The following is a 14,326-nucleotide window of genomic DNA, read 5'->3' on the forward strand; positions in this document are numbered from 1 at the left end:
AGGCAGATCGTAGTCCAAACGTAGAAAGTAATACAGTAAAGCTCTTAGGAAAAAGACTGTCAACCCTACAGGAGGTCGAAATACCCAAACAGGACCATGTTAAGTCTAAGGACGAGAAGGTCATCCCTGGAGGAGGAGACATTGGCGGGACACACGTCCAAAAAAAGGACCCTGAAGACAAAAGTATAGAAAGACGGACAACCTGGAGAGAACACAAAAGGTCTGACACGCAAGGAACGACAATGTCCCAACACCTCAGATCTCAGAAAAAGTGGTCACGTTCCCATCACCAGGGAAACCAGGGAGCGCCCATCACAGACGCCACACAGCCTTGAGCGCGAGCAGGGAGCACCGTCGCGCTGGAGTCTGCTTCAGCACTGCCCGCCCGAGTCCTCGGCCCGGCGAGTCCACCGGAAACGGGCACTGGTGCTCCGGCAGCCTGAGGCGCTCGCCTGGGGTGGCCAGGGCAAACACTGGGGTGCCTGGAGACCTAGAGCTTCGACACCACGCTCTCCTGCACACATGTCCTTCCTTAACAGCCTCTCCAGAGCAGGGTTCGTGCCCAAGGTCAGAGGGACACAGCTGGTGGGGACAGGAGGAGGGCACGGCCCTCCCCAGGACCCCAGCCCAAGCTGCTGCGACCCACCTCCGCTCCTGCAGGACCCACAGACTGAAAAGAAATAGAGCCCTGATCCTCTCCAGGAACACACATAACAGTCTCAAGTCTCCCAATGACACAGAAGCTGCAAGAGCAGCCTGGAGCCCTCAGTGTCAGAAAACCGCAGCAACGAGGCACACGCGCCACGGAGGACGGCGGCCTCGGCGGGCGGACGGCAGCCGGCCCTGGGGGGACAAAGGCCCGGGGGGCAGTGGAAACAGCGGAAGGCTGCTGTGCTGCTCCAAGGGCGGGAGACGGGTGCTCAGCGGGCCAGGCCTGGGTGCTGCTGCTCCACAGGACACACGTGAGACATGCCTGGCGGAAGAGTGTGGGGCGGGGGGAGCAGCAGCAGGAACACCGCCATCGCTCAGGACGGCTCCAGGGCTCAGGGTGGGCCCATCTGGTGGGACGGGGGGCAGGTGGGAGAGGAGAGTGTGGGCCTCGGCTCTGCCCCCATCCCACAGTCCTGCTCTGCTGCCTCCTGGGATCCTGAAAGGGATTGACATGGAACGTGCGGCAGGCAGCTCATCCTGGAACTCAGAACCCTGGGACTCAGAACAGGAGCTCATGGAGCTGTGTTTGGAGGTCTCACAAGGAAGGGACCCAGGTCCCCCAGGTGGCCTGAGGGGCAGGTGATACCTTGGGAACCAGCTGCGGTCTAGGCACGCCCAGGAGGTCACACAGGCGGTTCCGCTGGGCTCTCACGACCGGGAGCTCGGCGTCCCTGGGGAGGAGAAGGCAGGGAGCACCGTCAGCCGTGGGGACAGTCCACGCAGGTAAATCTGCCAAGATCTTGTCGGGTGTGCAGAAACCCCAACGCCCGAGATGAGGTAGAAATCAGGGAAAAGGATGCCTCACCCGCACTCACACAAGGCCTTGCTCCTGAATGCTTTCTCAGGGAGCCCCGCGAGGGGCCCTTGGCCCCCAAAGAGCCCCACCCAGGGGCCAGAGGCAGGAAACACCAAGACAGCAGGGAGATGGGGCTAGGGCACAGATGGGTTTTATTTGACTTTGAAAGCTGTTACAACTTTCATTAAAAATAAAAATTATATTTAGCAGCACCATAAAGAAAACTGGGCATGTTTTTCTTTTGTTATAAGAAAAAAAAGTTATCCATAAATCCTCTGGAATTTTTTAGCAAAGGAATTGGGAACGCGCCCCCTCTGCCCTGAACTGTGAGAAGAGGAAGGCAGGTGTGGGAGCTCAAGGGGACCCCGGGGCCCACCGGGCGCTGGTGGCTTCACGTCACCCTCCCTTCACAGTCCTTCTCAAGCATGGAGGACACGCCTCTGTGCTGTTATCACTGACATCGCAGACAAGCGTGCCCTGTCCAGCGGCTCGCAGAGCAGAGGCGTCCCGTCTCCTGGGGCCATGCTTTCTGCTCTGGAATTTTTGTCGTGGGGGCTGCAGCATGTTTACCAGAACGCCCTCCTCCTGGAGGCAGGGGTCTCCCAAGGAAACCTCGACGAGGCCCTAAAACCCGAGGCCCTGCCCTGTCCTTCGGGGCAGCTGGGGTGGGGGTGGGAGCTGCATCGATGCTCAGTCTCCGTGCGCAGGGCTTGGCCCTGCAGGAACGTCACTGTTTTGAGGGAGGGCCACGTGAGGACATGATGCATGTCCCTCCCTCGTAAGCAGGGTGACCTGACCTGGACGGAACCCAGTCCTGGGGGCCTCACTGCTGCTGCCTGAGCAACCTCTGAACTTTGGTTCTGTGCCCAAAATGGGGACGAGGAACGTGGTCACCTTGAAGAAGCACGTGCAAATGCCCGAGGGTGCGCATACGTGTGAGCGGTGCCTGGAGCGGGACAAGCGTCACCCCCCGTCATCCTGCACTGCTGCCCGCTAGACTCTGCTCGTGGGCCACCCCTTCCCTGCTTCTCCATCAGCACCTCCTTGCCCCACTCAACACCCCTTTCAAACCTATCATCCAAACCCATCAAGAGTCAAGGAGCCAACAGAGATGGCAGGAACTGTGCTTAAAACAACCCTGGAGCCCTGACCTGGAATGAGGGGTGGCCCTGGGCGCCAGGAGGGAAGTGAGTGTCTGGGGTGGGAGGGAGACATTCCCCACGGAGGGAGACACTGCCCGCCACGCCACGCCACGCCTCCCTGCACTTCTGACACCATAGTTCAGGGGGCGGGAGCTGCCATTCTCAAGTGATTTCAACCCCAATAAACTGCAGAAAGGGCGCCCAGAGCCATGACACGATCAATGGAAAAGTGGCCACAAAAAAATAAGTTAGGCTCTAACCAATCAGTGCTCGGAACAACCCAACTTTTCACTTTAAAAAAATGGTATTTGGTAAAAAATAATTTCACTTCGAGGATCTTCCAACCCAAACACCCCAGGAGCAGGAGGCACCCTCTCCTTCCTCATCCTCTTGGGTGGGAGGAAGTGAGCCTGCGCAACAGAAACGCAGACACGTGGGTGAGGAGGGGTCGGCCAGACACCACTGCCGCCTTGTAACCCAGAGCTGAGCCGAGGGCTGGAGCCCCTCTTTCCCCTAACCTCTGGAGGGTTTTGGGAGAGACCACGACATGCTCCGGGGGTCCCACTCACTGAGGTGCCGCACCCGCCGCGCTCCCGGGAGAAGGCTGGGCCACACTCACCAGGCCGTGCTGCTGAGCACAGCCATGACCTCGTCTAGGACCGCGGTGGGCACCACGTCATAGGTCAGCACCATCTCATACACCTGGCTGGCCGTGTTCTTCCGGATCTGGTGGGACGGAGAGCAGAGCTGACGGGACCCTGGCTGGGAGCAGGGATGGGGGCCAGGCAGCTCCTGAGGGCCCAGAGTCCCGGGAAACCAGGAAAGGCTGGCTGGGCAGACAGCTAAGAGGAGCTGACCTCTCCCCACTCACGATCCAAGGCCACAACCGCCATGGCCGCCCCGCGCCCCCCAGCGGCCCTTATCAGGAGGAGGCCGCACAGCTTCCAACATGCCCTCGCTGAAACGCTGCGCTAAACCCTGCCCCTGATCAGAGCAGTCCTCTCACCTGTTTTCTCGTCTAGCTGTGCCTGGTGGGGACTTACTTCATGGAACAGGTGCCCTCAGAACCCCCAGGCCCACCCCCGAGGTCCTGGCCAGCAGCTCAGGGCCTGGAACCTGCATTTCTGATCACGGGGAAAGGGGCATCCAGTGGCCCCACTAGGAAGATGTCACACTGGGGTATCTCTTCTGCCAAAGGAAGAGAAGACTGCCTAGGAACCTGACTCTGGGGTGGGGGCTGTGGGGCAGGTGCTGCCCCAGGTGGGGGTAAAGCCACTCAGCTTGGGCCTTCCAGAAGCCTCAGAACCAGAGCCCGCAGGACACTGATAGGCTGAATGCCTATTCTCAGTGGGGCACCCAGGTGCACCTGCGGCCAGGATTCCAGGGGGCAGGGGTCCCCCTGAGTGTGGGCGTTTCCCTGCACCCGGGCCCATTGCCTGGGGCCCCAGGGGAACATCAGGACCTGCCCCAGAGGCAGGGGCCAAGCTCAGCCATCACACGGCAGCTGCTGCAGCCACCAAGCACAGGACGCCCCGCCCACCGTGACGAGGCCCCGCCCACCGTGACGAGGCCCGCCCTCCACTGAGGGCCGCCCACACCAACACCAGGAAGCATCAGCACCCCCAGCACTGATGTGGGGGCCGGGACACTCACCACGGGGAAGGGGTGGCAGAGCAGGAGGAAGAGCTGCAGGAGGACCTTCCTCCTCACGTCTCCGGGGAACTGCACCAGCCCACAGAACCTGCGGGGACCCCACACTCCAGTGAGTGACCCACGACACCCCACACCTTCGCTTCCCGGCGGGGGAGGGGACCCAGGTGCTGTCTGTGAGGATCCCCAGGCCTCAGGGCCGTCTCCCTGCAGGGAGGCAGCCCAGATTCAACATCCACTTTCTCTCTGTCGGTGGGGGCATCCATACCTCCACGGTCGGGATCAAGTCTTGTTCTATGACAAGGCTCCCTGACCCAGTGCCCACTGACCTGCCTAGGAGGCTGGCCCAAGGGTGGGCAGGGTGTGGCAGAGCCCCCCAGCTCTGCCAGGAACACGGAAGCATCAGAACGAACATCCCCAAGCCTGTGCTCAGCTGCTGGGCCGGCCTCTCCCCTTCCCGCCTGAATAAGCTCCTTGGAACTCACACCGCGATGCTGGACCGCAGTTTCTGGACGTCTTTGGATTTCTTGATCTCTTCCTTACAAAGCGCGAGCAGCTTCACACAGAAGGGGTGACTGAAAGGAAAGGACAAGACCTGGAGGTGGGCTTCTGGGGAGCATCTGCCGATGGCACCCCCAAAGACAACTCCCCCCTGGGGATGCACGCCAGGGCACCCAGCTGGCCCCTTTGCAAGTGCAGCAGGGGACAGAGCCCCACTGTCCTGTCCTCGACAAGCCACCTTCCCCACACACTTCCCTGTCCCATGGCCCCGCAACAGGAGGGCAGGCCACGCCCTGGTGGGGCCTCGAAGTAACAGGAACACCCAGAACCCCCACCCCACTGCACACCTAGCCGACGTGTGCCATGGCAGCACCAGGCTCAACGCAGGATCAAGGAAAACGACCGCACCGTGACTGGGTCCCAGGACTCCTGCGCCCAGGTTCTTGGAGGGTCAAGGAGGGACCAGGGGCGCCCCCCACCCAGTTCTGCTTGACCGAGGAGAACGTGAGGCCATGGCGACCACGACCAGCGTGGGTCCCCATGAGAGGAACATGCTCCTCTCCGGCAGAGCCGCGACCCCAGGCCGGTTCTGGACGCTGAGGTCCCTTCTGTTCTCAGCCTATGTGGCTGCTCCCCAACTCTCCTTCTTCCTGGTGTGCCTGCCCCAGCCACTTGTCTACTCCTGCCCTCCCGTGACCTCGTGAGATCACACACCACCTGTTTACTGAGGACTTTCTACTGAGTTCCAGCCTTGATGATCCATCTCCTCTGGACGAGATCTATAAGCACCTTAAACCAAACCTTTCTGCTATGAACCGAATGGTCACGTCTACTACGTTGAAGTTCTAACTTGGAACGTGAGGGCATTAGGAGGTGGGGCCTTGGGAGGCTGACGAGGAGCCCATAGGGGATCAGTGGGCTAAGAGAAGACGTGGTCTCTAGATGGTCTCTCTGCCACCTGAAGACACGGGAAGACCACGTCCCTCTGCTGAACTTGGACATCCAACCTTCAGCACTGGAGGAATGAGTTTCTGGTGTTCAACCACCTGGGCCGTGGTATTTGTTACAGCATCTTGATCTGCTTGGAGAGCCTTCCAACTCGACCCCCAGGCCTCTCTGGTCCACGCCTGCTCCATCCAGCCTTCCTGTCTGAGAACCACTGTGCCCTCCCAGGGGCCTGCCCAGGAGCCCACAGTCCTCCTCGGCTGCCTCGTGCCCGCACACCCACAGAGATCTGCTGGCAAGCTGCTCCTCTCCAGCACCAGCAGCCACGAACCCCCAGCTGGAGATGAGCCTGACAACCTGGAGCGCTGCTTTCTCCTACCATTTCAGTCTGAAAATTTTCAAAGCAGGAAAATAGGTTAAGATCTGAAACAGAACACTTGGCAAGTCCAGCCGTGCAGTACACACAGGACCACATGGCACAGCCCGTGCACGCACAGGCCACCGCTCCAACAGCAGGCCTAACAGACACGCTGCGCTGCACCGCCAGCGAATTAAAGGAGAAACCCTTCGATGTTAAAAGAGCACTTGAGAGTCTCAGCAAAGGCAGAGCAACAGGGACCAACCAGATCCACTCCCGCCTGGAGGAACTGACAGTGAACAAGACTCAAGACGGCAGAGTGCAAAGGACGGGACCACCGAGGCCTGAGTGGCAAAGGGGGCGAGCCTGCAGCTGCCTAGCTTCCTGCCTGTGGAGGGGGTGTGGCGGGCACACAGAGGGGACTGGCGCAGAACCCGGTGCCACTCTTTTTCAAATTGCAGGCCAGAGGCCTTGAGAGATTCGCCCGAACCCTGCTCAGCACAAGGATGCTGCCCTGGCTGTGGAAGAACCCCCAGAAATGTGACCCTCAACGACTGTTACCATCAGCCTAGGGGGGGCTCTGAGATCAAGTGACCGAGAGCAGAGACCTCAGAAGTGGGAGAAAATGAACCCCAGATGCCAGAGCTGCAGACGGGGAGGCTGGCGCAGCGGCTGCAATGCTCTGTGCTCGGCAGCTGAGCAGCCTGAACCCAGCGGAGAGGGAAGTGGCCTCGTGTCCACTCCCTGTGCCCACCCCCGCCGGCCTCCCAGTGGCCCCGCTGTGTCTGAGATGGGCTCTTCACCTGGCCCAGGTCTCAGCACCGTGACCATCACAGGCCCTCTGTGATCCCGTTCACCATCCAATCCACCGTCCACAGTGGTGCTGACTGCAGGCCCCCGTCAGGGGCAACGCCCCACCTGCTCCGTGTCCCAAACAGACAGCAGGAGCCCCCAACCCCCACGGGAGCAGCCGATGTTCTTGGTGGCTCTTAGAGTGTGTATAAAAGCTGACCCTGAACATACCAGGAAACTATCTCCCAGAAGCCTGATCTCTGGATCTGATTAACGGTTCTCTGAAAGGTGAGCCCGAGGCTGAACCACTGAGGCAGCACTGAACACAGAGCACAGGGAGCACTCACTTCTCCTGGGCGGTGAAGATGTCGAAGCACCCGTTGGCCAGCATCTGGTCCAGCGTCTTGAGCAGCGGCACGGACACCCTGGGGGGAAGGCAAGTGTGAGATGCCAGGTGTCAGAACAGCAGAAGGGCAGACCCGCGACGCGGGAAACTCAGTGCCACTGCCTCGCGGGCCTCCCTGGACGGCCAACAGCTCAGCCCCAACCAAACTCCTGGCAGGACGTGCAGGAAACGACAAGCCAGTCCTGAGGCTCATGTGCAGACACCAAGGATGAAGACAAGCCCACGCAGCGACGGGAAGAAAGCGTGGGCCTGGAGAGCTAGCACCGCAGAGCCCAAGTATCAAAACCGTGGGATCCTGGTGTGAAGACAAGCAAATACATCCAGGAACAGAAGAGCCCCAGGCTGGACCACACACCCACCATTTCTGAGAATGACGCAAAAGCAACGCAGTGGGAAGTCCAGTCTTTTGCACACGTGGAGCACCGGGGCGTCAACAAGCAAAACCGGGACACAGGCCTGGACCTGTAGTCGCATCACACAGAAACCAACCCCACTCAGACCTGAGGTCTGAGCGGAACACTCAAACTACGAAACTTCTAGGAGAAAACGTTAAGAGACAGTCGTGGAGCCTTCAGTCAGGCAGAAATTTCTTAGATAATGACACAAAAAACACAATTCATAAAAGAACAAGGATACAAACAAGTTTATCAAAGTATAAAATGTTTCTCCTTAACAGAGAGACTGTTAGGAGTGTGGAAGACAAGCTAGAGACTGGGAGGAAACGTGCAAATCACATCTCACAGAGGACTCGTCCAACATTGTAAGGAAACCTCAAACTCCAGCAGCATGTTAAAAATAAGCACCCAGTTAAAAAAAAAAAGTCAGAAGATCCGAGAGACACCTGACCAAAGAGGCTCTGCAGACAGCCCACGAGTGCCCAAGAAGAGGCCCGGCACCCTCAATCAGCAGGGGAGGCAAATCACAGCCACGACGAGACACCGCACCCCGTCAGATCAGCTTAAGTGAAAGGGCCGACCAGGCCAGCTGTGGTGAGGCTGGGGGCACCCAGATTTCTCAGTGACAGAAAGCAGATCAGTGGTTGCCTTGGGGCTGGGGGGCCACAGGGGGTGGGGGCGGGGGTCAGGAGGCAAACTGGGGGTGACAGGTGTGCCTGACCGCTTCATGGTTGTCGGCACGAGTCAGAACTTCTCAGACTGCACTCTTTACGTGCCTCTCGTTAGGTCATGGTTGTCGGCATGAGCCAGAACTTCTCAGACTGCACTCTTTACGTGCCTCTCGTTAGGTGTCACCCATGCCTCGGAGCAGAGCGCTCTGGGTCGAGTTCCTGTTCATTCAGACTGTCTGGCTCCCAGGACTAGGGCCTGTGTGAGGGGCAGGCAGTCCAGCCAGAGTGACCGGTACCCGGCTGCCCTGGGCCAGCCGAGCACCGAGTCCAGGAACAGCCCTCTGAGAAGGTGCACGAAACATCCCCAAGTCTGCAAGTCAGGGCTTTGGGGTCTACACTCCATCTTCTTGGAAAAGCAGTTAACAAAATGCTACAGCAAAAACGATGAGAAGACCGGTTGCTTTCCAATCCTGGTGGTCACGGTTGTGCGTGAGCCACGTGTTGGAACAGCGGCCATGACGTGCAGGCAGGCACGACCGGGAAGCACCCAGGCCAGAGCCGGACAAGCTCTCCTGGGATCACAGCCTCTGGCACTTTACTTCCAACATACACAGCCACCTCAGAGTGCAGGCTCTGAGGGGCCTGGGAGGTGACGGCCAGACCCGGGGACGCGTGCTTGGGTCACGCTCTTGCTTGGCTGTGCCTACCTTACCTCCCCACAAAATCCTGCTGGGCAGTGAGACCCTGGGGGTCTGAGAAATCACTGTGACGATACCAGCGCTCACCTGTCGTTCAGAAGGTTATCCTCAAAGACCTGCAGAAGGGTCCCGCCGAAGTCCTCCAGGGCCGCCGGGTCGTTCTGAATCTCCTTCATGTACTCAAAGAGGCCCTGTGTTGAGTACCTGACCTGCCACACAGAGAAGCGTTCTCGTAAGAGGGACAAGACCACCCTGCTCCCAGCTCTCCCTCCCCGGGCTGCCTGTGTGACAGACTTTCGTCTGCTGCACAGCATGGGGATCCGGCAGAGGCTGTCCAGGCCAGGCGTGAGGAGCCCATCATGGGCGTGAAGACACCCATATCAGGGAGATAGTTCTGGAGGCAACCCAAGCCCTCACACACTGTCACCAAATTTGTAAGAAGCACCACTTAGATGCCTGGCATCTGGGCAACCACTGCTGCTGGGGAGAAAAAGCAAGGCACCTCCGCTCAGGATAACAGCAAACCCCACACAGCCAGCACCCAACAGGCGAGTCCTCAGGGAGGAGTCAGCAACCAGCACCCAACAGGCGAGTCCTCAGGGAGGAGTCAGCAGAGCAGGAGAGCAGATGCAGGCCTCCCTCCGACAGCAGACACCAGCTCGTGAAACAGAGTGCGGGACAGTGGGCGATGATTATTAAAGAAAATGCAATCATGAGATGAATGTGCAAGGAAAAAGCACAAGAACGCTTCAGATCAAACCGAATGTTTGGTAATGAAATATACAATTTCTGAAACACCAAACATTCATGAGTTTGAGCAAGCTCCAGCAGACAGTGAAGGACAGGGGAGCCTGGCGTGCTGCAGTCCGTGGGGGTCACAAAGAGTCAGACACAAGTGAGGACTGAACAGCAATGACAAAATATTCAAGCGTGGGAGGGAACAGGCAGGCTACACAAAACTGCAGACACTGGAGTAACTTAACAGGAGCATGAAGGCGGAGAGGACGGACAGTAGGCAGGAATTAGGGGGCAGACACCTTTTCAGAAGTGATGAAACCCACAAACCCACTGAATCGGGGCCAAGGGAGGGATGAGAGGCGGGGGCAGAGTCACACAGGGGCGACAACAGAGTAGAACAGACAACGAACCACCAACAGAACACACAAGCAGTGGACAGGGACCTGGAGAGACCGGCTGGGGAAGCACGGGGCCCTCACTGTGCGGGGGCATGAATCCAGACCCGAACAAAAGCCAGGGAGCTGGCTGCTGAGCTTCTGCCTCATGTGCCGTCAGGTCAGGGGAACACCACCCGCCCACCCCCAGAGGGTCCCGAAGGAAGGAAGGAGGCAGCGCTCCCTCACAGGGACGCCCACCCAGGCGCCTGCTCACCGTGGACTCGGTCAGGCCACCCACGGACACGGCCAGCCCCAGCAGCACGTGGTAGCGGTAGGCAGGCAGCCCCAGGAGGCGGGCCATGCGCGGGAAGGCCTGGGAGGGCGCGCCCCAGTTCACGGAGGCCACGGCGGCCCTGCAAGACAGGAGCAAGAGCTGGAGGCGCTGGCCCATGGGGAGCAGGGCTGTCCCCCCGCCCTGGAGCAGGGCCCAGCACCTGGGGAAGAGCCTCTCCAGCTCCGGCCGGGCGGGCACGTGGGGGATGGCAGGGCTGTCGGCGTGCAGCAGCGCCAGGAACACGCGAGCTGCGTGTGCACGGAACCGGTCGATCTTCTCACTCGCCTGCTGGGCTAAGCAGCACATGAGCTGTTGGCAGCTGCAGACCAGAGTGCAGGGTTAGCGCGTCTGGAACCGGAGAGTGGGCACCTGGGCCAACCTGGCGGCGGGCGGGATGGGACCTGACGCCTCAGAAGCCCGCGCGGGAGGTCTGGAGTGGAAGCAGTGGGCCTGACATGACCATGGGCTCCAAGAAGGGGAAGAGATGGAGGAAGGGGCATCTGCAGCCAGAGGAACTGAGCTGGGGGCTGCTGGGGAAACCAGCCCGGGTCTCCTCAGGGGCCTGGACAAGAGCAATGGAGGGGGCATGGTGACCCCAAGCTGGCAAGGTGCCCAGAGGCAGCCCGGTGCCCAGGGCACCAACAGAGCACAGGATGGCCAGTCTCCAGCAGCAGCACGCTCGGGCACAGGGGCCCTGAGGTCAGGAGCTGGCTGTCCTCTAACAGGCCTGAACCCCAGGAGAGGCTGAGCCAGGGGCAGGGGCCCTGGTGTCAGGAGGGAGGGCCTGGGCTGCCCCTCTCCCCACACGGGGAGAACAGACTCACAGGGGGGCCTCGATCAGCTCTGGCTGGTTCCGACCCAGCAGGAGAGTCAGGTCCATCAGACTGGTCATGGCTGCCTCGCGGACCCTGCAGAGACACGGAGGGGCTGAGGAGCTGGCCTACTGCCCCAGGTGCTACGTGACCATCAGCCACTCGGCAGGGCCTGGCGCCCTCAACCCGGGACAAAAAACACGCAGGAGGCTCGACAAAGGCTGCTCGCAGCCCTTCTCTGAGGATGCTTCCCTCACATATTACCTCAGAAACACCTGACACCCAAAGACAAATGGCCAGGGCCCAGAAAACTCTCCAATAGTGCACAGAGAAATAGCGCTGGTTCCCCCTGAACCTTTAAGCACAGAACATACCCACTCTACAAAGTCGGTTTGTTTTTTCCTCCTGGCAAAAAAACTTTTAAAGGCTTTTTGAGGGATAAATGTATGTAGAACAGCTCCTGTTTGCTGGGCTAACTCCAGAGTAAGAGCACCATTTCAAACTTGGGACAAAGAACACTCAGTCCAGCTGGGCAATGGGGACCACAAACAGCCCCACATTACCAGGGTCAGCAGGGACTACACACCCGGGGCATCCACCCTCCCGCCAAGGAGAGAGCACCACCCAGGAGGTAGCATGCACCATCACGCGGTCAGAAGACCAGACCCTGAGCAGCCGCCTACACCAGGCGAGATGGAGACCATGGCTCTGCATTCGAGGCAGGCCCGCTGCCTGCTGCAGAGCCGTCAGCGCCCTCTGGAAGGACGAAGCAGAACCAGAGCGTCCTCAGTGTCCAGGATCCGCTCGAGAGCCACACGGCACAAAAAGAACCAGGAAGACGGGCCCCATGTCCCGGGCAGACGTGAGCCCCGGCTACAGGCAGAGCACCATCGCCCACACTGCCCTGGGGATCAAGAGCCCAGCCAGGGTCAGAGCAGCGACATGGACCACCTCTGGCCTTGGTGGGACACTCATGAGAAGAGCAGGGGACGAGGACAGCACGAGCGCCTCACCAGGCGCCCACGTCCCCGCGGCTGTCGGTGGTGTAATCCTTCAGACAGTCCAGCAGCGTGCAGTAAATCTGGGAGACGTTCTCTCTGCACACAGCTTCGTCCGGAGGCCCTTCTGCCCGCACACCGACAGTCTGGCAAATCCTAAAATTAAAAACGTGTGAAACCCAGCTAACGTCTGAGAATCCCATGCAAGCTCTCCTGCCGTTCTTGTCGTTTTGGCTGGATGTGTCTTTCCTGCCAGGATGCCCTCAGAACAGACCCATAACCTCAGAAGCAGACTCGTAATGCTCCTGCACTAATGCAATGCTGAATGACACGTCGCCAAGCCACATTTCTAGCGTCTACAGTTTCAGGGTGCACTGGGGGCTGGCTGTGGCTGGCCCCTCCTACCCCGCCATCCTACAGAACGCACTCCACAGGGCTTGTCAGAGAAAGGGCAACCCCTCCCGACGTGCATGTGTGTGACTAACGTCAGCATTCCCTCCACACAGGCAACCGGGGGGCCACGGTCACGAGCAGATAACTCAGCCCCAGTTCCTGAGCAGGCCCACTGTCCCCAAAACACAGAGGTAAGTGCACTATGGGTTTCATTATTCATTATGACAAAACCGTAATGATCCTCTATGAGTTGGCATGTCTCAGACAGTCCTCTGTAAAGAGAAGAAACTAGAAAATAAAAATGTTTGCCTCAAAGTAGATTCAGCCCCTGACCCACGGGTATTCTCACACAAACTGCTGTGAACATCCCTTCATGCTCGGTCGCTGGCTTTTGAGAGGACAGTGACTTTGGAGAGAAAAACCAGCAGGGCTCACCTAGAGATGGCCTTCAAGGCATCCCGCCTGGCCTCAGCAAAGCTCACGTCCTTGGGAGAAATGTGGGTAACGGCCCTCAGGCCTGCTAGAACCTGAAAAGCAAAGGCAGAACTGCGGGCCTGAAGACGCACGTACGTGCATGCAGGTGGAGGCCTGGCCTGGCACCCTGTGCCCGGAACACAGCACAGCATGGCTGGCGGCCTGTCCGGGTAGACCACATGCTCTGGAGCACACACAGAGCCCGAGTGGGGCAGAGGCGCCTCCAGCACTTCCCACGGCTGGCTCCTAACGACCCTCCTACCCACGCCCCCATCACTGGCACTCAGGCCATCTCTGCCAGTCTGCCTCCTCCCTCCAGGACAAGACCCTGCACCCAAGGCCAGCCATTCCCTCCCGCTCCCTGCTTGGAGGGGAGCCCTCGGCACATGAAAGTGCCCAGCTGCTCACATCTTCACCAGTTACTCTGGAAGTGACAGTTCCGTTCTAAACGCCAGGTGCTTCAAATAGAAAAGCCCCCGGGCAGGGTTTGGATGGTCTGCTCCCCATCTTGATACCTAAGTTGGTCTGGTGCCTTGGATCCCAAGCTGTCAGGGGCAGGGGAAGGCGACACAGGTGAGGGGCACACGTGTGCCAGGCACCTGGCCACAGTGACACCTGGGAGGTGGGCCGCCAGGACCATGACTGACGTTTGAGTCGAGGGAAAGGGGAGCACAAAGGGAAGAGCTGGGTGGGCTGAGGCCGGCAGGGTCTCCTAGGTCTGACTCTGGCACCCACTCTCCCAGGGAGCTCAGGAGCCGAGTCAGGGTATGAGGGGAGCTGATGGATCACCCTGAAAGGAGACAGGCCGAGGATCATGGAACTCAAGGGCAAGCAGAACCCTGCCCCCCGGCCATGCCAGAGCATAGGACCCCGTGTTGGGGAGAAAAGGCCCCTCCCCAGGAGGAGTTCTGGGGTGGGAGGCCTGGGACCCTTCACGTGGCCACGGGGGCAGCCTTCCCAGATGAGGCCGGAGACATTTGCTCCTAATGCAGAAAAGGCTGGATGGCACACCACAGGCAAGGAAAGGCCGGGGGTGTTTCCACGGAGGCCAAGGCTCCCTCCTCAGCCAAGGAGTCAGCTCCCCCAAGCCTCCTCAGCTAGACTGCTCACCAGGCTCTCACAGACCACTCACTGC

At 59.5% G+C, this 14,326-nt stretch overlaps 2 protein-coding genes across 4 annotated transcripts in view; one reads left to right on the forward strand and one right to left on the reverse strand.

Moving 5' to 3' along the window:
• B3GNTL1 (UDP-GlcNAc:betaGal beta-1,3-N-acetylglucosaminyltransferase like 1) overlaps positions 1-14,326 on the forward strand; it is a 125,932-nt gene that overhangs the window by 110,056 nt on the left and 1,550 nt on the right. The window contains exon 13 of the transcript XR_003506762.1: positions 12,831-12,908. The gene's annotated coding sequence lies outside the window, so the exon portion shown is untranslated. The remainder of the gene's footprint in view (positions 1-12,830; positions 12,909-14,326) is intronic.
• The window catches only part of TBCD (tubulin folding cofactor D), a 148,489-nt gene that overhangs the window by 3,078 nt on the left and 131,085 nt on the right, over positions 1-14,326 (reverse strand). For 2 of the 3 annotated variants that reach the window (XM_027517756.1, XM_027517758.1), the window contains exons 28-38: positions 13,153-13,244; positions 12,340-12,480; positions 11,339-11,422; positions 10,675-10,833; positions 10,455-10,593; positions 9,153-9,274; positions 7,243-7,320; positions 4,785-4,874; positions 4,303-4,390; positions 3,269-3,375; positions 984-1,382 (exon numbers count right to left, since the gene is read on the reverse strand). In XM_027517756.1, coding sequence (XP_027373557.1) covers positions 1,247-1,382; positions 3,269-3,375; positions 4,303-4,390; positions 4,785-4,874; positions 7,243-7,320; positions 9,153-9,274; positions 10,455-10,593; positions 10,675-10,833; positions 11,339-11,422; positions 12,340-12,480; positions 13,153-13,244 — 1,236 coding nt within the window. In that variant the 3' untranslated portion in view covers positions 984-1,246. Of the gene's footprint in view, positions 1-983; positions 1,383-3,268; positions 3,376-4,302; positions 4,391-4,784; positions 4,875-7,242; positions 7,321-9,152; positions 9,275-10,454; positions 10,594-10,674; positions 10,834-11,338; positions 11,423-12,339; positions 12,481-13,152; positions 13,245-14,326 lie in introns of those variants that run through there. The other variant, XM_027517757.1, reaches the window with a different exon arrangement.

The sequence above is a fragment of the Bos indicus x Bos taurus genome, chromosome 19 (assembly GCF_003369695.1).
Source record: "Bos indicus x Bos taurus breed Angus x Brahman F1 hybrid chromosome 19, Bos_hybrid_MaternalHap_v2.0, whole genome shotgun sequence".
Taxonomy (NCBI): Eukaryota; Metazoa; Chordata; class Mammalia; order Artiodactyla; family Bovidae; genus Bos; species Bos indicus x Bos taurus.